Source organism: Argopecten irradians, chromosome 3, assembly GCF_041381155.1.
Source record: "Argopecten irradians isolate NY chromosome 3, Ai_NY, whole genome shotgun sequence".
Classification (NCBI taxonomy): domain Eukaryota; kingdom Metazoa; phylum Mollusca; class Bivalvia; order Pectinida; family Pectinidae; genus Argopecten; species Argopecten irradians.
Genome location: NC_091136.1, coordinates 56,396,186 through 56,422,791, shown reverse-complemented (window position 1 = coordinate 56,422,791; position 26,606 = coordinate 56,396,186). Strand labels below are relative to the sequence as shown.

Sequence of the window (26,606 nt, the reverse complement as noted above, 5' to 3'; positions counted from 1 at the left end):
TTCATACCCTACCGAAGATATAATCAATGATCGGATAATAATATTTTTCCGAAAAAGGACCGATTCCTTGTTTTCCAGGTTTGTAAACAGCTTTGAACCTTATTTAACTTTTTCCTTCCGTAGTGTGTAATCACCTACAATATTTCCATGTAAGACTCCTAGCGTTTTAACATTATTCGTTGACCAATTTATATATCTATACTACAGGACTTTATTATTCCATCTACCAAGGTAGATACCGGTTGTTTTTTCAAAGTTTACTTTAGATTCAGTTTTCGTTCATGCTAATAACTTTAAATGACTCGGTAATTGATGGTTAATCTTTTAAGAATAATTCGGTATCGTCCGCAGGCATATTTGGTTTTGATTCAATTTTACCTGGTACTAATATTCCATCTATGTTATTATTCTTACGTAAAGAGCATGCTTAAAGTTCTCCTTGAATAATATATATAATTGGCGCGATAGGACAGCTTTCGCAGATCTTCTGATATATTGTTCTGATAAGAATTCATTAGTTTTGATTCATGTTTTCGAGTCTCTCAATAGCATCTGATTTTCCCCAAAAATTAAACCTTTCCAAACATGCATCGACCCATCCCCATTCAAGGCTTTCGAATGTTTTCTGCTGATCTAAATATATAACAGCTCCCTCCTCATTTTCTAAATTACTGTATTCAAATATACCTTGGATGAGTCTATTTGCTTCCGCTATGTTTGTGCCAGGAACAAATCCCTTTTTGGTCAGGATGAATGATATTGGGAGTGATCATTTAATTCCATTTGCCAATGTTTTTGCAATGATTTTGTAATCGACATTCAACATCGTAAGAAGTCTCCAATTTCTGATATCCTCCCTCTCTCCCTTTTTTGTACAGCAATAGTTGTATTTAATTTTCAACACAAGTAAGCTTCGCATCTATGTAGAATGTCCTTCCATCTTTTGTCTTTGACTTTAGAAACTCAAAAAATATTAAGAATAATGCTTGTAATTTTATTAAGATAACTCAATCGTGTCTCGACATTCAACATCGCAAGAAGTCTCCAATTTCTGATATCCTCCTCCCTTTTTGAACAGCAATAGTTGTATTTAATTAACCATCAATTACCGAGTCATTTATTAGCATGTACGAAAACTGAATCTAAAGTCAACTTTGAAAAAACAACCGGTATCGACCTTGGTAGATGGAATAATAAAGTCCTGTAATATAGAGTTATAAATTGGTCTACGAATAATGTTAAAACGCTAGGAGTCTTACATGGAAATATTGTAGATGATGACGCACTACGGAAGGAAAAGTTAAATAAGTTTCAAAGCTGCTTACAAATCTGGAAAACAAGGAATCTATCCTTTTTCGGAAAAAAATATTATCATCCAATCATTGATTGTATCGAGGGAACTGTTATAGATTAGCTGTTATAATTTTAGATAAGCAGAAAGCATTCGAAAGCATTGAATGGAGATGGGTCAATGCATGTTTGGAAAAGGTTTAATTTTGGGGAGAAAAGCAGATGTTATTGAGAGACTCGAAAACATGAATCAAAAGTAATGATTTCTTATCAGAATATCAGAACAATATATCAGATCTGCGAAAGCTGTCCTATCGCGCCAATTATATATATTATTCAAGCAGAACCTTTGACGTACAATTCTTTCGGTCTATGGGAAATAACCTAATATATCCAACCAATAGAAATGAAACAAATAACATAAAATAATAAATAAATGTACCCTGGAGTGTTGAGTCGAAAACACTGGCGGGCTTGCGCTTGTTGACAGCTACGGGAGGTTCGGAAATCTATATGATCCAGGGTGCCATTGCATAGAGGATCCAATTTGAATCTAGCAAGATCAATCTCAATTTGCTCCGTCCTGCATGGACATGCCTGAATGTCAAATTCTGCCAATGAAGGCAGTTGCTTATCGGCGTTCAGTTGTCTTTCACACGTGTCTTTCGCATCAGTCTGTCCCTTTATGGTATTCAGGTCGGGTTTTACTACAAACGCATCCGACCAGACACCGTGCTGAAACCTTATTATCAAAACAATAAATATCGTATTAAAATTGAGATAAATAAACACGTACAGAAATGTGTATACTCTTCAAAAATTATATTGCTGCTACAGACGATGGAAACGAAAAAACGAAAGACGATTATATTGTCAAATGATGACTTTTAAGGATAGATAAGACATAATAATTACTTTAAGAAATTATAGTTGTTTCGTAAAGAAACAATATACTTTACACCCATGGGAAAAACTGACGTCGATCTACTGTACAAATTTACTGTGCGAATTTTCCTATGTATTTATACTTCATAAGGTCATCAATTGTTTTCATTTACTACTTACGTGGAGTTGTTTCCAACTTCAGACATCTTGAGAATTACTTCAGTTGTTTCAACGTCAAACACAAACGAGGCTGAGCCTCTGCTGACGATCACAGAGGATGACAGCGTTTTCTCTAGGATAAAGCGTGGATGCCCATCATCATTTGGCTGTGGAAAAATATCAATATGCCACTAACGTTAACGCCGGTAATGTTGACAAAACAGCCGAAAGACTGGATGATTTGTTGCAAATCTAAAAAAAAAAAAAATCACCCGGATCCTACCTCTATAGTGTAGAGCTGGATATCAGCCTGAGATGCAGTGAATGACAAGCTATCGGGAGTCCACTGAACGGTGACGACTTTACCTCGGACCCATTCACCAACCAACACACGAACCAACCCAGGTTCACTAAACAAAGGGTTCACTATAAAATAAAAAAGGCATTAGTAAAAGTAGCAGAGATGAACATTGTAATCCATAAAAATATCTACACTAAGAATAATACGAAAAGGGTTTAAAACTTATCATCAGAGAGTTGATGTGTATATATTTAAAGTTTAACAGAAAGTAGTTTTATTATTAATCAAAAATTGTTTGTATTTGATCCCATTTTCCGCGGTGGCCGAGTGGTTAAGATGTCTTGACATATTGCCACAAGCCCTCCATCTCTGGGTCGCGAGTTGGAATCCCATGTGGGGCAGTAGCCTGATACTGGCAGCTGGTCGGTGGTTTTTCTCCTGGTACGACAGCTTTCCTACACCAACAAACCTAGCACGTCCGTACATGATCCTGGCTGCTAATAGGATGTTAAACTCATAAAACCCAATTGTCCGTATACGGTGACCATGTGGTTGTGCTTGATCTGTGTCACTGGTAAAATGTTTCAGTGAGATACATGTTGTAATAAACAAAGAGGACAATTGCCATTATTACAAAGAGACAGAGCACGAACATACTATGGCCTTCCTAAACACTCACACACTTCACACACGCGACACAACGCACAACGGGAGGTCATCCATAAATGACCCTAGATGTTAATAAGACAACAAGAGGCCCATGGGCCTTAACGATCATCTGACCATTGGCACAATACAATACCTCAAAGAATATTGTAGTGGCAAACAATTAAGGCAATACAACAAAACTCTTTTAATTGAAAAAGTTCGGGTTCTGATATACACTGTATTTGACGAATTAGACCATGAAGATCCCCACCATGCTACAAATTCAATACCCTGTCTCTGGGTCTGTTAATTACTTACAAGAAGTCGTTTAAAATCTTTAGCCTATTTGATCTCTGTGACCTTGAATGAAGGTCAAGCTGATTCATTTGAACAGAATTGGTAGCCATTCATTCAAGCATGTCACATTCACAATATTAGGTCTCTAGAACTCTTAATTATTCACAAAAAGTTATTTAAAGATTTAAAGCCTATTTGATACCTGTGATTTTGAATGAAGGTCAAGGTCATCCATTTGAACAAACTTGGTAGCCATTCATTCCAGCATGTCACAGGCCCAATATAAGGTCTATAGACCTCTTAATTATTTACAAGAAGTTATTGAAAGATTTTAGCCTTTTTGACCCCTGTGACCTGGAATGGAATACAAGGTCATTCATTTGAACAAACGTGGTAGCTATTCATCACAGCATATCACAGGCTCAATATGAGTCACTGGGACTTTCGGTTCTGGAGAAGAAGTTGTTTAAACTTTAGTCTATTCGATCCTTGTGACCTTGAATGAAGGTCAAGGTCATTCATTTGAACAAACTTGGTAGCCCTTCATCCAATCATGTCACAGGCCCTATATCAGGTCTCTAGGGATCTAAGTTATTCACAATAAGTTATTTAAGGAGATAAGCCTATTTAACCCATGTGACCTTGAATGAAGTTCAAGGTCGTTCATTTGAACAAACTTGGTAGTCCTTCATCCTAGCATGCCATAGGCCAAATATGAGTACACTGGACCTTTAAATGAAAAGTTTAAGCACGTCGAACGGTACATGATGACAATAGGTTAGACCTATAAACCTAATCAACCAAACAAAATCAATTAACATTCATCATTACGAGTTCATATACAGATTATAAAATTCCGTTGAGTTTTCTTTATCGCCACTATGATGGATATCTGAACCTCTAGTGTCGCTGAGGATTCATGGAACTCATTTTGGATGAAAAAGAATGATAACAGAAAGAACGAAACGGCTATGATCAAAGTTATAAACAGACAAACAACCCAAAAGCTAGAGATAAAATTATTGAGATAATTGAAGAACTAGGATTAATTGATATATACCGACAACATCATCCAGACACTAGAAGATACACATGGAGAAGATCTAACCCCTTGAAATAAGCACGTCTTTACTTTTTTTAGTATCAGAAAACATGATAGGCAATATACAGAGCTCTAATATAGATACCGGATACCGTACAGATCATTAATCACCAAATATATCAATTAGATTTAATGATTTTAAAAAGGGTAAAGGTGTATGGAAGTTTAATAATTCGCTTTTGCATGATAGAGAATACTTAGACACTATAAATAAGCTTATTCAGAAGTAAAAATACAATATGCTATACCAACATATAACATTGATTCTCTTGAGAACATTTCTGATAGTGATATTCAGTTTCGAATTAATGAACAACTTTTTTTTAAGAAACACTCCTACTTGAAATTAGAGGGAAAACAATATCTTTTTCATCCTTCAAGAAAAAACAACAAAATATTGAAGAAGATACTCTTATAGAGTCTATTAGATATTTAGAGGCAAGATAGGACAATCATAATTTTAAGGAATTAGATAAAAAAAGAGAAAGAGTTATGGCAACATAAACTGAAGGGTAATACCATACGTTCCAAAGCCAAATGGATTGAAGAAGGGGAAAACCTAGAAAATCGGAACTATACTTCAAAAATAATTCCAATTAAAGAGAAAGATAATGGAGAAATCATTTCAAAACAAGAAGACATTTTAGGTGTAGTAAGATTATTTTATGAGAATTTATATGCCAGTAACAGTAATGAAATTGAAGATATTGATCTTGATACTTTTGTAAATAATGATAATGATGTTCCAAAACTAAATCAGACAGAATCTTTGTTGTTAGAGGGAATTATTTCAATTGAGGAAGCTGCTAATACTTTTTTAAAAAAATGAAGAAAGACAAAAGTCCTGGTTCCTATGGCTTCACTGCAGAATTTGTTTAATATTTTTAGGGAAAATTAGGACACTTTATTCTTTGGTATATTAATTATGGTTTTATAAAAAAGGAATTATCTATAACTCAAAGGCAGGGAATTGTAACATGCATACCAAAGGGGGATAAACCTAGACAGTTTTTAAAAAAACTGGAGACCAATTTCATTGCTTAATATTGTGTATAAAATTGCATCTGGCTCAAATGCGTGTAGGCTGAAATTTTTTCTTGACAAATTGATAAGTAGAGATCAGACAGGTTTTATTGCAGGTAGGTATATAGGTGAAAATACTAGATTGATCTATGACATTATGGAATTTGCAGAAGATGTAAATATACCTGGTATGCTTTTAATCATAGATTTTGAAAAGGCTTTTGATTCTGTTAGTTGAAAATTTATTAACAGGGTTCTCTCTTTTTTTAATTTTGGTCCCGATATTTGTAAATGGATAAAAATTTTGCACTCTAATGCACTTTCTTATATAAATCAAGGTGGAAATCTTTCAAACTTCTTTGAAGTCAAAAGAGGCTGTCGTGAGGATGAACCTATTGCTCCCTATATATTTATTTTAAGTGTCGAAATACTTCAGATTAGAATTAGAAATAATAAGAATATCAAAGGTATAAATATAGAAGAGTGTTGTAGTCCTGAATGATATGATAAAAAATAGTGAAAATGGTGTGTTTTACCGTTTATATTTGTTTAATCAGAAATTTAATATGCATACAGATTTTCTTACATATCAAGGTGTAATCAATGCCATTAAAAAACCTTTCTCATCAGATGAAATTTCCAATAGGATTTTAAATGACCCATTCATCCCAAAAAAACTTAGAAATATTTGTTAAGAATAAAAAGGAGCAAGTGATTTTTATAAGGCACTTTGCCAGAATACTACTGTTGCTACAGGAAGAAAAAAATGGGATGATATTTTTGGTTTTGACAATCAAAATAGGAGACAAAAATACGTTATTCCTTTTATCAGTACCAGAAGCACAAAATTGCAGTGGCTTCAGTTTAGAATTAATCAGTATATTTTAACCACAAATTCATATCTGTTTAAAATAGGCCTTGTAGACACTCCTTACTGTCATCAATGTAAAACTGAAATTGAGACTATAGTTCATACATTATGGGTCTGTGAAAATGTTCAGTTATTCCTATCAAATTTTGAATCCATATGAGATTAAATTTCGTTTACGTTTAATAAGGAATCTTTCATTTTTGGACTCTCTAACTGTAAAAAGTATACAGATAATGCTGTCATTTTAGTACTAAAGCAATATATGTATAGTGCTAGATGTCTCCAAATTGGTTTATCAATGAATGCGTTAAAAAATCTTTTGAAGGATATGTACATGACTGAAAAATACATTGCAACCACCAAGGGTGAAACACATATTATGAAATTTGTCAATGAGTGGAGAAAATGGAAAAGTTTTTTTAGAATAATGTCACTTTTTAAACTTTTTCTCTTAATATACTTTCATTGCTTTTTTACATGATCTTTGAGTGGTATCTAATCTTTTTACATATGATTTTATAAATCTCATTGAGAATGATGAGCGTTGTCATTCCATTGCCACTTCTTCTTTCTCTCAGTTCTTTCTACTATTCTTCTTTTTTTACTTAATCTTTTCTTTTGCTTTTATAAAAGGGTGCAAGTTGCAATTTTTTGTCATTAATCGTTCAATTAAAACTCAAGAAAATTACTATCATATTGTATAGGGAATACCTGGTACAGTAAACCACTTTGTCTACACGGCAACTATTTTTTGGCTCCTTTTCAGGTATGATATAATTCAGTCGAGTGATTATATATATGTGAAAACACGTAATAACTAATTATTATATATATATATATATATATATCTACAGAGAGAGAGTATACTTTGTTTTTTTCAATGAACACCTTGAGAGTGCATTATATCTAGCAGCTCGTGTAAATAACTTGGTTTACAATATTAGAGAAATTCAAAGTTTATAAATGATTATTACGATTTAAATAATGAATATTGAATATCATATGTAAATGCTTTTTGTACCCATGTAAATACAAAAAAAGAACGGAACGGCAAAAATCTTGGTAAGTATAACAAGAGGTTCTATGTGCCATAACTGGGCAAAAATTGAAAACTATCCAAATGAATTCAGCGGTGAAGTCATTCAAATTCACAGACAAAATGTTACATACATGTTATCAACATTTGTTATAACACAGAATGTTTGTACTATAAATGTTGAAATTATGTTTTATGTACATATACATGAATATATATTACACATTTACAATTACTAATAGCATGTAAAATGTGATATGAACACAACATAGCCTCGTGGTATGACCATATGTATCTATATTTCACTTCTCTGTTGACGTAAACATCATGATTTTTTGCTGTAATGCCACATTCCGTTTGAACTCTTATTTATCCGTGTAAAATTAAAACCAATGCATTGTAATAATGTAAAAAGGACATTCCATGGAGAATCAATTTGATGGAATTATTGAAAACATATAATAGTCGGAAGGTCAAGATCGTTCTTTCAAGAAACCTATTGAGTTAAGACGAAGTTGCTTGGATGGAAATACTAGAATGACCACCATGATAATTCACCACTTACTCGCCTTGCAAAAGCCTGAATATCGAGATGTCTGTCCGTCTGAAGCCGTGACATTGAGCACAATGTCGATGACCCCAGTGGCGTAAAACGTCGGTGTAAGACACGCCACGCTGAACTCTGACCTCCTTACACACGTCTGGCTGACGTTGTTAGGGAAGATAATCTGCACGATGTCGTTCGCGGAAAAACATGGACCAGATACTGTGATCTCTTGGCTGCCATACATGGTGATGTGAAAGGGATACACTACTAGGGTTCCTGAAAATATTGCCTTGATTTACGATATATAGCTGGAGGGATTTCCAATATATCACATGCTATTATTATCGTGTGATCTGGATAGATATTTATATATTCAATTCGCTTATACGATTCTTAAAATCTTCGAAATAACGCATCGAAATACTGATTGACAGCAAACCTAGTCTATGTATACAGATTGTTGATTGTATAGTAAAACATTACAACTGTTATCTTACTAAAAGTTAGTAGAATGCACCATAATTCGAAGGTTTTTGAATGTTGGGCCGCCCATGTAAGAATTTTTGTTGAAGACCTATGCACCTATGCAATCTAAAAATCCCAGTAATATAAAAACAATTGAATTTCTCTTACTTACCTCCAGTATTGCATCCACCTTTCTCTATCTGAGCTGTATCAATCCGGAATACAAATTTTCCGTTGGTTTTCACGTTAGACAAGCTGGCAAGGTTAGCAATGGCTGATGTTCGAGATTCCGGTAGTGCATAGAAATTTACACCATCACCTCCGTTAAAACCAACCTGTGTATTCAAAATCACTACATTAACTTTACAATGTAACAGTATTCAGTTGTTGACTTGGGTTGAGGGCAACAGATGATTTGTTGGACCCGAAGACAAACTGTTGCCGAAGGCCGAAGGCCGAGGGCAACAGTTTGTGTGAGGGTCCAACAAATCATGTTGCCCGAGAACCCAGTCGATAACTGCTTTGTTATACCCAATTGTGACGTAACTCCGGTCCATCAGCAAATTTTAACAGTCGATTGTAACAGTTCTTTGGACCGCTCGACGGAATAGTTCATTTATTGGCATTTTTGTCAATAGAGTTTATATGCATATGTATAGAATCTATTTTATAGGGGTATAACAATGAAGCCTAATGAAAACAGCAAGTACATTCTATTTCGCTTACAGTTACCCATTTACACACATATATCCTTATAGCAGAAACATATATACATAGAGATTGGCAACTCCGCCATTTTACGATCGGCAGATGTACCTCTGTATAAGCTTAGGTTTTTTTGGATAAACTTCAAAATAGTTAAATACAGCAGAATAACTTTGAAATATTATAAAAGTTCAGTAATTTTCAGATGGTTTGAGTACAATTTTGGAAAGAAAAAATCATATTTTAACTTACAAATTAATAAAACAAAATGCACTTCCGGTTTTTAATGTCTGATTTTCGAAAAACCAGGTGAAATTGCCGATTTTTATGCTTTCAAAAATCATATTAAAATAACATCAATTGGAACAAAATGGTCATATCAAACCATGAAATAATGTTTTAACTTTGTATTGATGCAAAAATATCATGTTTAAAAGAATGCACGTTAAAGTAGTTAGCCAAGGGAAAATGCCTATAAACCGGAGGTCCCACTGCCTGTCAGCAAAGACAAAGAAGGAGTTTCCAATCTCTATGTACATATATGTTTCTGCTTATAGCTACTCACATTTAAAACTCAATTGAAATCTTAAACACGTATAGCCACTTGTAAATATTACTCACTAAAACCTTGTTCTGAATGGCCTTCATGGGTTGATGATTCCTACCGTTTCTCGTCGTCAAGACAATGTGAAAAGTAACATATATCATCTTGTTATATATATAAGTACCTGAGCTGGAGTTCCTCCTAGCCCTGTATTGGCGTTTCCGTTACTAGCAGTCCCCGTAGTCCATGTGACTTCGGCATAGTTAAATACTGTGAAGGAGTGACGTCCATTTGTTATGAGAACAGCCTGGAACGAATTTCTCTGTAAAAACACATGAAAAAATCAGTATTGAACATAAAAACCATTGCTGTATGGAAAATACAATACAAATAAGTACTTGTATTCACAGGGATCTGAGAATTAGTTACAGAATATATAATCATGGACCTACCAGAATCATTTGAATAGTAACGGAGAAATCCATCTATAGATGTAAAACGTCCCGAGAAGAGAGACTTTTTATAGCCGGTCAATGAGATTGCAGCCGAAGCCTCGCTCATGCATCTTATATCGGCCACACAGACACTATGAATTTTAATTATATGATTTTCAAGAATCTGGAGTAATGTTTGTCATAATGGGGCTTAAATCGTCTTAATGACGGCACTTTGTATAGATGTGTAGGATGATTTTGAAAGGAAAATTATCGCTCTTTCCAACGGTAGTAACCGTTTTATGAAGCCGCTAAAGGTAGGCGGGTTAGAAATTTCGAGTCTAACAGCTTGCCACCCTTCTCGTATACAGTACCATGTAGAGTATAATTTTTATTCTTTTTTATCTAGATCTCTAAAACGTCTAAAATGGGCTTAGTGCACTCTGGTGGGTCCATGATAATATATTATGTAACTAATTTTCAAATTTCTGTGCTTGCATTATCGAAAAAAAGACATTGCATCTTGGGGAGAGCTACCCTTGCTTGCGCACAAAAGCAAAGGTCTTCTAAAGCATATAAATACAAGTCATCATACAAGGATTATTTGGACTTGTATAAAAACCTCACAATGTCGGTACTTTCCTGTTTAGAAAAATAGGCATAGTTAATGACAACACACGTGAAGTATGGAATGTCGATAATGTTATTAGTATATAATTGCAATATATTATTTCATATGCTTATTATCACGGAATTAGGATATACACGAGTATATATCAACATACCTTGGTTCGACCAATGCTCGAAGCCCCGTAAAACGCAACGTTATCCCATGTTGCAATGAATATCCAGCTGGCATAGAAATGAAGCTGACTTGGATAGTATAGACGGATCTCATTGGTTGCCCGTAGTAAGATCTCGCGATCCGTAGTCTCACGATACCATACAGTACCGCCATTCCGTATGTCCACGTCTGCCCAAAACGGTGACACGATGCTGCGATGATCATTGAGCGGGAAAGGAGCTGGCGTAAACTGGCTCAAAGTTTGTTGAAATGATATTGCTCCATTTGTGTTTACCTGTCACAAAAATGCGTCAATACTATCACTTTTTAATCAGGTGCATCACTGACTCTGTGATTGTGATGATCCCTACAGTAGTTTTCAATAGGTGGAAATCGAAAAATAGCAATAGGAAAAAACATACTATCAAAGATGTGACTCTTACATATAAGGGGATGTATTGTTTGGATATTCCTTTCGAGGTGTCCCAATGTCAGGTAAATTGGGGTATTACCTTATGGAGTGATCCACAAGGAATCTCTAATGCCATGTGCCTAGCATATGAATATATTGTTTTGTCTTGTTTCACATTACAAAGTATGTTTGCAATGGTGTAAACATTATGATTTTACTCTCGCATTCGGCTTAGCACGGTGTCTGTGTAACAAACATGTATTATGCACATGTTTATTTCTGGGCTAGTCTATCCGACACGGGCAGATATAAGAACAAAATAAATCTTGGATTATTCTGTAGCGTTAAATTTATATGTTTCACGGGAAAGTGTCACTGAATGTATACATGGCTGACAGATGCATATGGGATAACGTCCTGGAAGGGCCATCAGTGTCGAAATAGTTGATATTTCACAAGGAACAGTGCATTCCGTTATTTTCAAGTTCGTTTGGCACAAAGACTTTTGAATAGGTATGCGACTAAAGATAAAACGCGGATTTATCCCAGAGTACATACAATGGCTAGAGGCCAATGGAGACTCCTTAGTTCACCACCACAAAAATGGCTCTTCCGGCGGAAGGTTATCACTTCAGTTGGGGATGATGATGGTATTTTGAAGGTTAATTATCCATTAGTTATATATGCAACATATCATGAAATTTTCAATTTTGAAAGGCTGTGACGGCCATTTTAGATGCTGGTCGGAAAAAAAAAATGAAACCGGTTGACACATCTTTAGGTCACCAGAAATGACCTCGCAAAATTTTATGGCGATCCGACTTACAGTTTTCGAGAAAATGGTCGGACAAATTCGCGGCGGAAAAAGAAGAACCAGAAGAAGAAGGCCATGAAGAAGAAAAAGAAGAAGAAGAAACGGAGCAAACACAACAAGTTCCCCGCTCCGTTGGGGGAACTTAAACACAATCATTTGTTGAATCGAGGCGCAAATTCTATGTGGAGATGATCGTTAATACTCTTATACACACGTTAGTAAAACATCAAGGTTCATTTTATTGTAAAAATATTGATAAGAAATGGACCACATACGGATTCAAAAACACATTTTTCCTTAAAGGTAACTGTACTAAACTGCACAGCAACAATGTGTTGTCACATGTATTCAATGGTGAATGGTTTATGTACAGTGTAAATACCTACATTGTTTTGCACTAAATCAAATAACGACACTGACCTGAAGGTAAAACATCCCTTAATCAACCTACATTTGTGAGATAAAGTACTGCTACAATAGTACGTGATAATGGCGACAACTTAGTGCTATCAGAAAATATCAGAACGGCACAGAATACACGGAGAACATTTCGTTTCATTCCAGTTATTTCGCTAAAGCAAATTCAAAAGACTAACGTCGGTTCTCGTCGTCGTTATTTTACACTGATGTTATACAATGTAGCTACTTCATGATTTACTGTTATCACTCTTCAACGATTGTGTGTTAAGTAATGATATAGGCATGCAACAACGCGTTGTTAATATGTGATTTGATGCGTAGAGGTATGTATCATTCACTAAATATAGATAGCAGATGATAAAGTCTGTAAATAAACAAACAAATAGTAAAATATACCCATGATATTATTTCGGTTACACATGCCACATTGAATAAATCAGTTCGGCGTTGGCCGAGTGATAAGTATTCCTAAGTTCAGTTTTTCCGGGATTTCCGACTTCCCTCCACCTTAAGAGGTAGCATTAAATGGCCCTGGTTGTTAATACAATTTATCTGTAAAACAAAATGAGCCTTAACTGAAACCTGCCACGAATGTATCTGTGTACTCGTCTTTTGTTTTTTTTATTGTTGAAATATGCTATAAACAATATAGAGATGATATTCTCTCACGACAAACCACAATACCCGAGTATACGTGGGCATGCCTTACATCACTGACCATGCTATGATAGGGAAAGGGCAAAATTCTGGCAAACAGGCAAGCATTACCATATTATATATCAGTCTAACCTTTATCATGTTTGGTAGAACATGAGCAGATTTTATCAGTTTTTAAGACTTTTAGTTTAGCCAATTGGTTTCCGATGTAACTGTAATATCAATATATGGTTAATTAAATTGTCCCTATTGGTAAATCGTTTATGGAGATTAACACTTACAACACCCCGTTTACTTACATATAGGGAGTCACGCTGACTGTTAAAGAAGGGGAAGAGGGTACTGATGTTGACTCTTGGCGAACTTCCATCGTCGTTCTTGGGAAAACTTCGGTCATGCTCGGCGGCACCAAAAGGGTAAAACTCCGACACAGGAATACAGCTTGTGCTGTGTAAAACAAAAGAAGACAAGAGAAAAACGTTCACTCCCTCCATTGTGAAACGCATGACAACTAACTGATAACTTTTTAAATGATAACTTTTGTTTACTTAGATAAATTGAAGCATAATTAGTCAAGACGTATATCTAGATAAGGTATGAAATGGCATGTGCTTTCACCAAGAAGATAAACACACAATTGATATTTATCATCGAGCTCCCTTTATCGCCTGCTTTATAGATAGGTGAAGCGTCATACATATCACAAAAAGCAGGAGGTAATTCCCCGATATACCTATTTATCTTCAACACAATACAATGATATAATATCACAGATTTTGTATTACATTACCATTATTAAAGTGGTTTTAATATCTCCAAACCGTTATGAGGAAAATAGCGATAAAGAATCGACGGGATTAATGGTGATGATGTAATCATATGTTTAATGAATTTTCTCGTCATATCACAAAACATACTTGCAAGAGACAAGTGTCTATGCAATTCAATTTGCAAAGAAAAATTAATGTCACAGGTTCAGAACAAAATGTATTTTTAGTATACTTGATTTTTGTAATCAGTTGAAAATAGTCAAGCTATGAACATACAGAAAACTTTGTACCCGAAACAATGAATGAAATAGTATTGGGTGTATTTAATTTGAATTAAGAACAAAGTGATGTTCATTTGAATGTAAGTTAAATATAGTACAAGACATAACATGACAGTGATGTTCATATCGGTGTAAGATAAATACAGTACATGACATAACATGACAGAGAGTCCTTTGTTTAAGTGGTTTTGCAGGTTGACAGAGAGTCCTTTGTTTAAGTGGTTTTGCAGGTTGTTGACAAAATATTCCTTTGTTTGAGTGGTTTTGTAGATTGATGACACAGAAGTCCTTTGTTTGAGTGGTTTTGAAGGTTGATGAGAAAGTCCTTTGTTTGAGTGATTTTTAAGGTTGATGAGAAAGAAGTCCTTTGTTTGAGTGGTTTTGAAAGTTGATGAGAAAGAAGTCCTTTGTTTGAGTGATTTTGCAAGTTGATGACACAGAAGTCCTTTGTTTGAGTGGTTTTGAAAGTTGATGCCAAAAAATCCTTTGTTTGAGTGGTTTTGAAGGTTGATGAGAAAGAAGTCCTTTGTTTGAGTGATTTTGCAAGTTGATGTCACAGAAGTCCTTTGTTCGAGTGGTTTTGAAAGTTGATGACAAAAAAGTCCTTTGTTTGAGTAGTTTTTGAGGTTGTTGACAAAGTAGTCCTTTGTTTGAGTGGTTTTGCATGTTATTGACAAAGTAGTCCTTTGTTCAAAAGGTTTTGAAGGTTGATGAAACAGAAGTCCTTTGTTTGGGCGGTTTTGCAGGATGTTGACAAAGTAGTTCTTTGTTTGGGCGGTTTTGATGGTTAATGACACAGACGTCCTTTGTTTGGGCGGTTTTGCAAGTGGATGACAAAAAAGTCCTTTGTTTGAGTGGTTTTGAAGGTTGTTGAGAAAGAAGTCCTTTGTTCGAAAGGTTTTGAAGGTTGTTGAGAAAGAAGTCCTTTGTTTGAGTGGTTTTGCACGTTGATGAAACAGAAGTCCTTTGTTTAAGTGGTTTTTGAGGTTGTTGACAAAGTAGTCCTTTGTTTGAGTGGCTTTGCAGGTTGATGACAAAGTATTCCTTTGTTTGAGTGATTTTGAAGGTTGACGATACTTGCAGAACACCACGAAATGTGAACATAAATAACGATTACCCCGGTAATAACACAATTCTAGGGAAAATTAAATCCAAACACTAAATTGCCCTACAAATAAATTCCCACAAAACAGTTTGGTGTATGAATTTCTAAAAGATCATTTACAACGAAAGCCAAGGAAAACCAAGACTATCTAAAGATGATAAGAAGGTAATTTACATAAATATGAACAGTAATTTTCAGTTTCCCATTGATGAAAACAATTGTGTATATATAATCAAACTGCCTTATACTAACATCGAATCACATGTCCTAAATAAATAATGCTATTCAGTTTTATTTTAGCCGAGAAATGGAGTAAAATTGTATCATTTGTACGCATGGCTCAAAATAAGTAAAAAAACCCTATCAATTCAGAATCAGTTTGAAAATGTTTTTCCTTTCCTGAGAACTAGTAATGAGAGAGAAATCAAATTAAAAACAAAACTCTACTAGGCAACTATAGCTAATAAACTAATTTGTCGTTTGTAATTGATAAATTAAATGTATTATTTTGTTACTTGATTGACTTCAGTTTATAAATTAGGTTCAGTATTGATGTAGTTCGCAAAAGTCTGTATATTGAGCAAAAAAAAAAAAAAAAAAAAAAAAAGAACTTAATTACTTGGTCAACATTTCTTAGAACTTGAACTTAAACGTTGTTTGTCGAGATAAATGAAATCATTTTAATTATTAATAACTAGTACACAATGCGATAGTTCATATGACATTCACATTGAATTAACGAGGCTGCCAACTTTATCCCGCAGCATTGTTATACATGTGCAAACAGTGTAAATATTTTATATCACGGAGACTGCACAACAACCCTTGTATATAAATGTCGCTAATACAGTATAAAAGTAACATAATATTATTCGCTTCTATTTAACTTGATCAGATCAAGAGAGAACAGTATAATACATGTATGTGATGTCTTTTTTAACCATTTAATTATGGGAAAATTTTGCTATCTGAATCTTTAACAAAGATACAGAAAACTTCCATTTGCCTGCTATACATAGAATTAACGTTTATCAATGTTGACAGTTCCACCAACAGATCACACAGATTTTTATAAAATGTATAACATTTACTGAAGTAAATTATATCTATTTTTGTTATCTCTACCTATAGCTACATCATAGGGCATATCTTGTGTACACGGAATAAATATATATAGTGACATGGTGTATCTAAAATGACACTCAAACTCGTGTATCATTTAGTATTTTGTCCTTATTCATGTGTTGCTAGTGTATGGCATCTAAGAAATTCATTACAAAACCACATTTAGTAAACATTTTAAGACAGTAAACATTTCAAGACAGTAAACATTTCAAGACAGTACGTCGTTGATAAAATGCTATATTAAGTCAATGTCTCAACCGAACTTACAAACTATATATAACGTTACGTCTTTTTGTCAGAACTGTAAAATACTTCTTTTCCTTCACTGATGAATTTTCCTTCACTGATGAAGCAATGGAATGTTCATATTTCACTTCTCGGCGTTTGATATCTGAAATTGTCACGGACCCAGAAAAAAAAGTCTGAATGGTGTTCTGAATCATTTGATCATATGTTAGTTTTGAACACCATGTCGATACTGTTTTAAGGGTGTGTTAAATGGAAGCTGGCTATAGATTAAATTAAATCCGACAAATATTTTCCTATCAAATCGGATAAACAGGGAAATAGAGCGTGGAAAACAACGTTAACGGATCTAGCTTTGCCCCGTGGTGTCTATAACGACAGGAATCGCATGCATATTACTCTAGGTATATAAGTTTCATATAATGCTATACAAATGCATTAAATTAATAGAAAGGTGTGTATTAACATACACAAAACCTGCTTGACCATAATTACTGATTATAATAGTGTTGCATTTTGTTAAAGGCACGGTTAGTTTGATATGCGAGATGTGAGACAACTTAGTCACGGTTTGCATCCGTAATATTTGTATAAAAACAGGTTTGTGCTAGACTGATGATTAGTAACGAAAAATGAATGCGTTGTTAACATCCGTCCGAATATAAAATGTCGATTTCCGTCCTTGTATACATATTCTGTTTAACTTGTTATAGGAGACGGTGTGAGAAAAAGATTAACGTTGACAGTAATTGAATAGCTATAGGGTATATACGTACATATTATTGATCGTTAACGACCAGTGAAGCGAGAAAAGCTTTACTGACATATATCTCCTATATATTCAGGTGAAAAACATAGTCTGACAGCTGGGTTCTACACATGTAAACACATATGCGTGCGCACATTTCACTGAAAGAGCTGCTAAATGTTTGGCGCTTCCATTTTTCTTGCACAGTTGGCCATCTTTTACAGGATTGACTCCCCACAATCGATACCAGCCCCCATCCTCTCCAAGAGCGGCAGACTAGGATGGTACTTAAGCAGACGACACCACCAAACAAAGTGGAGATAGGAGCGTCTTTCGTCGTCAGTTTGTATGTTTATTAGGCTGTACACGCCATTGTCTGATGAACTAGAAACACAGGTAAGTTTATCAAGTAAAACAACTCGTCGTCTGCTCTGCATGATCTTAAATGCGTATTTATGCATTTCAGAATGAAACGAGTCGATATACTATTCAAGATGTCAGTAAACATACACATATACGTGTATGTCTCTAATATAATAAATAATAGCTTCTCGTATAAAAAGACGATTCGTGAAATGTAAGATGTAGAACGATACATATATTAAAGCAACGGAAAGGTACCCGGGTTTGTATGCAGTGACCTACATACGGAGACTATTTACTATCGAGGACTCCCAACATACAGAGTGTAAAGCACTTCCTTATCAACATTTTACGCCAGACTTCACCTATATCTCACAACAAGGGACCAATAGAGCTGTATAAACTGTTACAAAACTTGGCAGGGCCAACCAAAATCGATTTCTCATTTATCGCTCAATTATCACCAGGCATAGACATTGTAACAGTATGCTTTTCACACAACTACAGTGGGGGATCGAGAGAAATCTTCTCTAGTAACACTCATTACATATGTGGAATCTGTTTTTGATACTATTTTTGAACTTTATTTTTCATGTTCCATGTAATGGTCCTCATTTAAACAATAATGCATAATCAATATATATATACATTTATTGATACAATTATTGATCATAATACATTATAGATTTATTGAAAAACTTGGTTTTTTCGAAGAAAAGTTTCAAATTCCCGAGTGATTGGTCTTGGTCTCCATCATATACTTTTTGTCGCGCTTAAAAGAACAAACAGTGGTATGAAAAAGCCCCTAGCCTTTTTTAGATGTTTTTGTAGAGACATATAGAGTCATGTATCTCATAGAACATTTGAAGAATACATCTGAAAAAGGCGGATACTGTCAAAGATATTTGCCCTGCAATTAGTTGTTCAATATAAAGATTTATATACTATTATAAAATCAAAGCCAAACGCTAGTCTTCTCAAAGAGAGAATATTTCATTTCTTTACACACTAGTTAGACGTAAAATATCATTATATTATCAGCTGATCAGATTAAAAAAAAATCATGTAATAATTAAAGAGAATTTTAAGCTACTTAAAAAATGTGATATACCAATATGAATATCATGTAATAGAATAAATTTGCGCCAATAAGAGAATTTATTTCAAATTACATTAGTAACACTTGAACACTAATGATATACACACATATATGGATACTTCTACAATATGACAGAACAATAGAAATCTGCAAATTACATTAATTTAGCTTTAATGATCTGTTAAAGGAGAGTAGTAATAACGTTGTGAGCCTATACGGATTTTATAAACAATACACTGCTATCTATGTTGGTGTGGATAATTCTATATCAACTTGATCCTCTCACGCGCCTGATAAAGCTGTTGCTAGCGGATTGGTTTGGTTGGTTAATAAGCTTATGCTATTTAAGCTGTAATGTGGCTTCTACAACAAACTATTATATGGTTCATTCACTATAATAGTATTTCATGTTATTTAATACGAAGTATTACATTTGATTCTAGTTTGATGTAGCTTGGCATGATGGCATTGAGAATAATTGACCCATATTTGATTGGTCATTTACTGTGCATGTTTTATATTTTCGATTAATGTATAATGTACAATGTAGATATACTTGGTCATTTCTGGCATTTTGTAAGATAAAAACAAATATGCATATAATGGCCAATTTCTTTATAAATCAATTGTTGTCAAATTGTCTTTCATATCGAAACAAGAATTGAAATAAATCCGTTCATTCACGCGATGTTTCTCTTTTTGTGATAATTGACAATGCTATGATATCCTACATTAACATGCAGTACCTAACATTGTCTTATATTTACATTTTGCCACAGCGACACCCATTACTCTAATGATAATCGTGATCTGCATTTTGAGCCAATAAATGCAGCGTAGACTTGGTGTAGTAATATCTCTATAAATGGATGTGAGTCTTGTTTATTGACACCATGATAGTCCGCACGGGGAAAATTGACATTGTAGTTGAATGAACCAGTTTGGTTATAAAAAATCTTTTAAATGTCTGGATAATTGAAAGTTAACTAAAAAGCTATTGGAAAACATTGAAATTTTGTTTTCTTTTCAATTTTTTATAGGGACTATTTTTTGTCACATTGAACTTGGCTGAGGAGGTTAAATGGCTGAAACGGGAAATTCAATTGTTCACTCGCATCTAGATTATGTTTTAATTTGAACTAGAAAGTAAAATGTAAATATAACAATTAAAGTATTGTTAGATTGCATTTATTGGAGATATAAATGCAATCTGGGTGGCAGATAAATATTCAAAACGCCCTAACGGGCGCTATTCTATTTATCTGCAACCCAGATTGCATTTATATCTCCTGCATTTATTGGAGATATAAATGCAATCTGGGTGGCAGATAAATATTCATAACGCCCTAACGGGCGCTATTCTATTTATCTGCAACCCAGATTGCATTTATATCTCCAATAAATGCAATCTAACAATCCTTTAATTGTTAAATAATATTGTATACCTCCACAATGGGGGATAATTCAGATTGATTGAGTGATTGATTAATAATGACTGATATAGAGGTCTCACACAGTCATGCGTCGTAAGTGACGGGGCTTTGAATGTTGCAGACATTATTCGGAGAGTATGGCGTATCTTAATGAAGCTTATTCTGGCCGATTGCCGTTTATAGTTGTTGGATCTAGTTTTACTTCAAAGTTAGCTGAATTTGAGATTAAAAGAGCTTGAGTTTCAACTACTTAAAAAATCTGAATTTCACCTGTATTTCACATGAAAATAACCTGACATCATTGAGAAATTGACCTCAATAGCAGTATTTTCATGTATACTTCACATGAAATTGACATTATTTAACCCGAATATATTTGCCTGTGTACCAATAGTAAATATATTTTGGCAAAGCTTTGGCAATCACAATATAAATGACATATTTGGTATTAAGTATGTGAAAGGTAAACTTGATGCATATTCAACAATTTAGCAAACCTTTACTCCCAATCCTTTGACATCCGTTGCAGATCACCGACGACTGACAATGACGATGCTGACAAACGCTCTGTCTTGGGTACGTTCCCTACAGGTCCGACACCTTACCCATCAACAGGAAGTCCCGGAGAAGTACCGCGAGGACGGCATCCTTACTGGCTACAGACTGGCCAATCAGCCATGGCGTTACTACATAGGCAGTTTGTTTCAAATCCACAATGAGACACTGAATGTATGGACGCATCTGATTGGCATGTTTATAATTTGGTACGCTCTAGGGCAATATTTCCTGATCTATGATTGGTGGACAGACAAAGACTCGTGGCCAATGCTGACTTTCGGAATATGCAGCAGTTTGACACATTTACTGAGTTCGTTGGCCCATTTGTTACATTCAAAAAATCTTTATGTACATCATTTGGTTTTTATGATAGATTTTATAGGAGTTGTATTGTTTGCTTTTGGGACCGGTATTTTGGCAATGTACTCGTGTTCAGATAAGGAAATGTACATGGTTTTGAAGCCATTTTATCTCTATGTTCTTGCCTTTATGACATGGTTTAATCATGCCTTTTTCTGTTTTGCGCTACTTTGCTTCAGCGGCGGACCGCAAGTAGTAAAACGGCGAGCACTTCAAGTAGGGGCACTCCTCGTGGAAGTAGTGCTGATATTCATACCTTTCTTTCCACGTTACTGTAAGTGTTTTGCTGACCCAGAATGTTCGCTCCGCTCTTTTGATCACATAACTCTTACATTCCCAGCGTTCGGTGCTCAGGCATTTTTCTTTTTATCGCAAATTCCAGAGAGATTTTTTCCTGGAAAATTCGACATTGTCGGTCACAGTCATCAGATATTCCATGTTTGCGCTACCGTCGCACAGCTCCTACAAATGCGAGCAGTCCATCAAGACATACAGAACGGCGTCTCTAGTCACGCGCAGCCCGACCTATCCTCCATGCTGACAGTACTTACTGTATTGATAGTTTGCTCAATAGGGAGTATATGTTTTCTTCAACAATACATTCCATGCAGCCTTAAGAGGGTTAAGGCGAAATAAGTGTTGCAATAGCAACGAATAGCCAGTATTTAAATTATTTTAGAGTAACATAAAAGAACATTTACAGCACAGTATTATCCTATCGTGTCATGTTAAAGACAGTGATATTTTACGAGCACTTGAAACTCTAGAATTAACACGAGCGGTGCGTGTGACGTTATTTGAACTTTGAACTCTACCCGTGTCAACAGGTAGAGAGTTTCTCTCGGAATAGGGTTGTTTTACACGTGTATGTCCTAGACATTGTATTAAGTTATTTTTTGTTTAATACCTAGTTATCAGTTATATAAGTGGATAGCTACATCTTACCATGTAAGTATATTATGGGTTTTCTGTCATCTTACTGTAGAGCCAAAATACTGTCAACCGACTTATTTTCGCCGATAATTGATTTACACAGCAATTGAATTTCTGAATTTTTGAAGTTTTATTACAATGTAGTTTAAAAATTTTGCAACCAATTATTGTTTGGTATTTATCCCACGCGAAATCTTACTACATGTGAAAACAAGCTGTTTAAAATTGTTTTACTGTAGTATCTAATGTCAAACATTTAATTACAATCAATGATTATTATTGAAAATAAATTCAGATATTAGTGTGGATTTAGTCGTCTGCTTTTCACAAGGTAGCAAGGTTATATGTTACACAAGTACGGTGTTGTGTAGTGATTATCAACTGTATTATCTATTGTAAGTGTGTCTCTGTATTTGTTTTACTGTTTATTGTTATACCATACCAGGTGTTCAGATGTTACATTGTTCCCTTTACTGTAATATTAATTACTCTTTTTGAATATTACATTTCAAGGTTTTTGATCTTTACAGATTTAAGGTTCATTTTCTCCGAAGCACTATTTTAAATCATGCACACCTTTTGATATTTAAACCTTTTTGCCACTGGACTTGCGTACAAAGTGTTCACGATTTTACCAGTAGATATAGACATTTTTCTGGTGTATTATTGAAATGAATGTATATTTGAGAGCTTAATGAGGATACAGTGGTGAAGCTTGGATAAAGTATCAGGTACCGTCATACATATTGTCGAGTATTGTATAATGTAAGTAAACATGCTGAAAGTTGTTTATGTATAATTTACAATGATGCCCACATAACGCCATAATCAATGATGAGAAATGATGTAAATGCTTACAATAAAGAGATTAGTCATGAACTTAACAGGTATCACGTGTACTTGAGTGAATCAAAAATGTATTTTACATTAACGCTTAAGTGTTACTGCCAGTAGTAGACGTTGGTGTGCGGTTTATCAAGCATTATACATTAAAGTGTTATTATATCTGGTGCCCGGGTTAGTTGTTTATCATACATCACCAGACACACCTGATGACATAGTTGTTTATCATACATCACCAGACACACCTGATGACATAGTTGTTTATCATACATCACCAGACACACCTGATGACACGGTTGTTTATCATACATCACCAGACACACCTGATGACATGGTTGTTTATCATACATCACCAGACACACCTGATGACATGGTTGTTTATCATACATCACCAGACACACCTGATGACATAGTTGTTTATCATACATCACCAGACACACCTGATGACATGGTTGTTTATCATACATCACCAGACACACCTGATGACATGGTTGTTTATCATACATCACCAGACACACCTGATGACATGGTTGTTTATCATACATCACCAGACACACCTGATGACATAGTTGTTTATCATACATCACCAGACACACCTGATGACATGGTTTATCATACATCACCAGACACACCTGATGACATAGTTGTTTATCATACATCACCAGACACACCTGATGACATAGTTGTTTATCATACATCACCAGACACACCTGATGGCATAGTTGTTTATCATACATCACCAGACACACCTGATGACATGGTTGTTTATCATACATCACCAGACACACCTGATGGCATAGTTGTTTATCATACATCACCAGACACACCTGATGACATAGTTGTTTATCATACATCACCAGACACACCTGATGACATAGTTGTTTATCATACATCACCAGACACACCTGATGACATGGTTGTTTATCATACATCACCAGACACACCTGAATGACATGGTTTATCATACATCACCAGACACACCTGATGACATAGTTGTTTATCATACATCACCAGACACACCTGATGACATGGTTGTTTATCATACATCACCAGACACACCTGATGACATGGTTGTTTATCATACATCACCGGACACACCTGATGACATGGTTGTTTATCATACATCACCGGACACACCTGATGACATGGTTGTTTATCATACATCACCAGACACACCTTGACACATACATCACCAGACACACCTGATGACATGGTTTATCATACATCACCAGACACACCTGATGACATGTTGTTTATCATACATCACCAGACACACCTGATGACATAGTTGTTTATCATACATCACCAGACACACCTGATGACATGGTTGTTTATCATACATCACCAGACACACCTGATGACATGGTTGTTTATCATACATCACCAGACACACCTGATGACATGGTTGTTTATCATACATCACCAGACACACCTGATGACATGGTTGTTTATCATACATCACCAGACACACCTGATGACATGGTTGTTTATCATACATCACCAGACACACCTGATGACATGGTTGTTTATCATACATCACCAGACACACCTGATGACATGGTTGTTTATCATACATCACCAGACACACCTGATGACATAGTTGTTTATCATACATCACCAGACACACCTGATGACATGGTTGTTTATCATACATCACCAGACACACCTGATGACATGGTTGTTTATCATACATCACCAGACACACCTGATGACATAGTTGTTTATCATACATCACCAGACACACCTGATGACATAGTTGTTTATCATACATCACCAGACACACCTGATGACATGGTTGTTTATCATACATCACCAGACACACCTGATGACATGGTTGTTTATCATACATCACCGGACACACCTGATGACATGGTTTTTATCATACATCACCAGACACACCTGATGACATGGTTGTTTATCATACATCACCAGACACACCTGATGACATGGTTGTTTATCATACATCACCAGACACACCTGATGACATGGTTGTTTATCATACATCACCAGACACACCTGATGACATGGTTGTTTATCATACATCACCAGGACACACCTGATGACATGGTTGTTTATCATACATCACCAGACACACCTGATGACATGGTTGTTTATCATACATCACCAGACACACCTGATGACATGGTTGTTTATCATACATCACCAGACACACCTGATGACATGGTTGTTTATCATACATCACCAGACACACCTGATGACATGGTTGTTTATCATACATCACCAGACACACCTGATGACATGGTTTTTTATCATACATCACCAGACACACCTGATGACATGGTTGTTTATCATACATCACCAGACACACCTGATGACATGGTTGTTTATCATACATCACCAGACACACCTGATGACATGGTTGTTTATCATACATCACCAGACACACCTGATGACATGGTTGTTTATCATACATCACCAGACACACCTGATGACATGGTTGTTTATCATACATCACCAGACACACCTGATGACATGGTTGTTTATCATACATCACCAGACACACCTGATGACATGGTTGTTTATCATACATCACCAGACACACCTGATGACATGGTTGTTTATCATACATCACCAGACACACCTGATGACATGGTTGTTTATCATACATCACCAGACACACCTGATGACATGGTTGTTTATCATACATCACCAGACACACCTGATGACATGGTTGTTTATCATACATCACCAGACACACCTGATGACATGGTTGTTTATCATACATCACCAGACACACCTGATGACATAGTTGTTTATCATACATCACCAGACACACCTGATGATGACATGGTTGTTTATCATACATCACCAGACACACCTGATGACATGGTTGTTTATCATACATCACCAGACACACCTGATGACATGGTTGTTTATCATACATCACCAGACACACCTGATGACATGGTTGTTTATCATACATCACCAGACACACCTGATGACATGGTTGTTTATCATACATCACCAGACACACCTGATGACATAGTTGTTTATCATACATCACCAGACACACCTGATGACATGGTTGTTTATCATACATCACCAGACACACCTGATGACATAGTTGTTTATCATACATCACCAGACACACCTGATGACATGGTTTATCATACATCACCAGACACACCTGATGACATAGTTGTTTATCATACATCACCAGACACACCTGATGACATGGTTGTTTATCATACATCACCAGACACACCTGATGACATAGTTGTTTATCATACATCACCAGACACACCTGATGACATAGTTGTTTATCATACATCACCAGACACACCTGATGACATGTTGTTTATCATACATCACCAGACACACCTGATG

General features: G+C 35.3%; 2 protein-coding genes across 3 annotated transcripts in view; one reads left to right on the top strand and one right to left on the bottom strand.

Moving 5' to 3' along the window:
- Positions 1-14,440, bottom strand: part of LOC138319166 (protein mesh-like) — a 33,574-nt gene extending 19,134 nt beyond the window's left edge. The window contains exons 1-8 of one of the 2 annotated variants that reach the window (XM_069262108.1): positions 13,694-14,440; positions 11,093-11,386; positions 10,058-10,195; positions 8,797-8,959; positions 8,178-8,435; positions 2,618-2,760; positions 2,356-2,501; positions 1,733-2,032 (exon numbers count right to left, since the gene is read on the bottom strand). In XM_069262108.1, coding sequence (XP_069118209.1) covers positions 1,733-2,032; positions 2,356-2,501; positions 2,618-2,760; positions 8,178-8,435; positions 8,797-8,959; positions 10,058-10,195; positions 11,093-11,386; positions 13,694-13,900 — 1,649 coding nt within the window. In that variant the 5' untranslated portion in view covers positions 13,901-14,440. The remainder of the gene's footprint in view (positions 1-1,732; positions 2,033-2,355; positions 2,502-2,617; positions 2,761-8,177; positions 8,436-8,796; positions 8,960-10,057; positions 10,196-11,092; positions 11,387-13,693) is intronic. The other variant, XM_069262107.1, reaches the window with a different exon arrangement.
- Positions 14,441-17,924: 3,484 nt separating this feature from the next.
- LOC138319167 (membrane progestin receptor beta-like) lies at positions 17,925-23,425 on the top strand. The gene is made up of 2 exons (XM_069262109.1): positions 17,925-18,065; positions 21,094-23,425. The coding sequence occupies exon 2, from the start codon at positions 21,111-21,113 to the stop codon at positions 22,116-22,118; it is 1,008 nt and encodes a 335-aa protein (XP_069118210.1). The 5' UTR covers positions 17,925-18,065; positions 21,094-21,110; the 3' UTR covers positions 22,119-23,425.
- Positions 23,426-26,606: the final 3,181 nt, after the last annotated feature.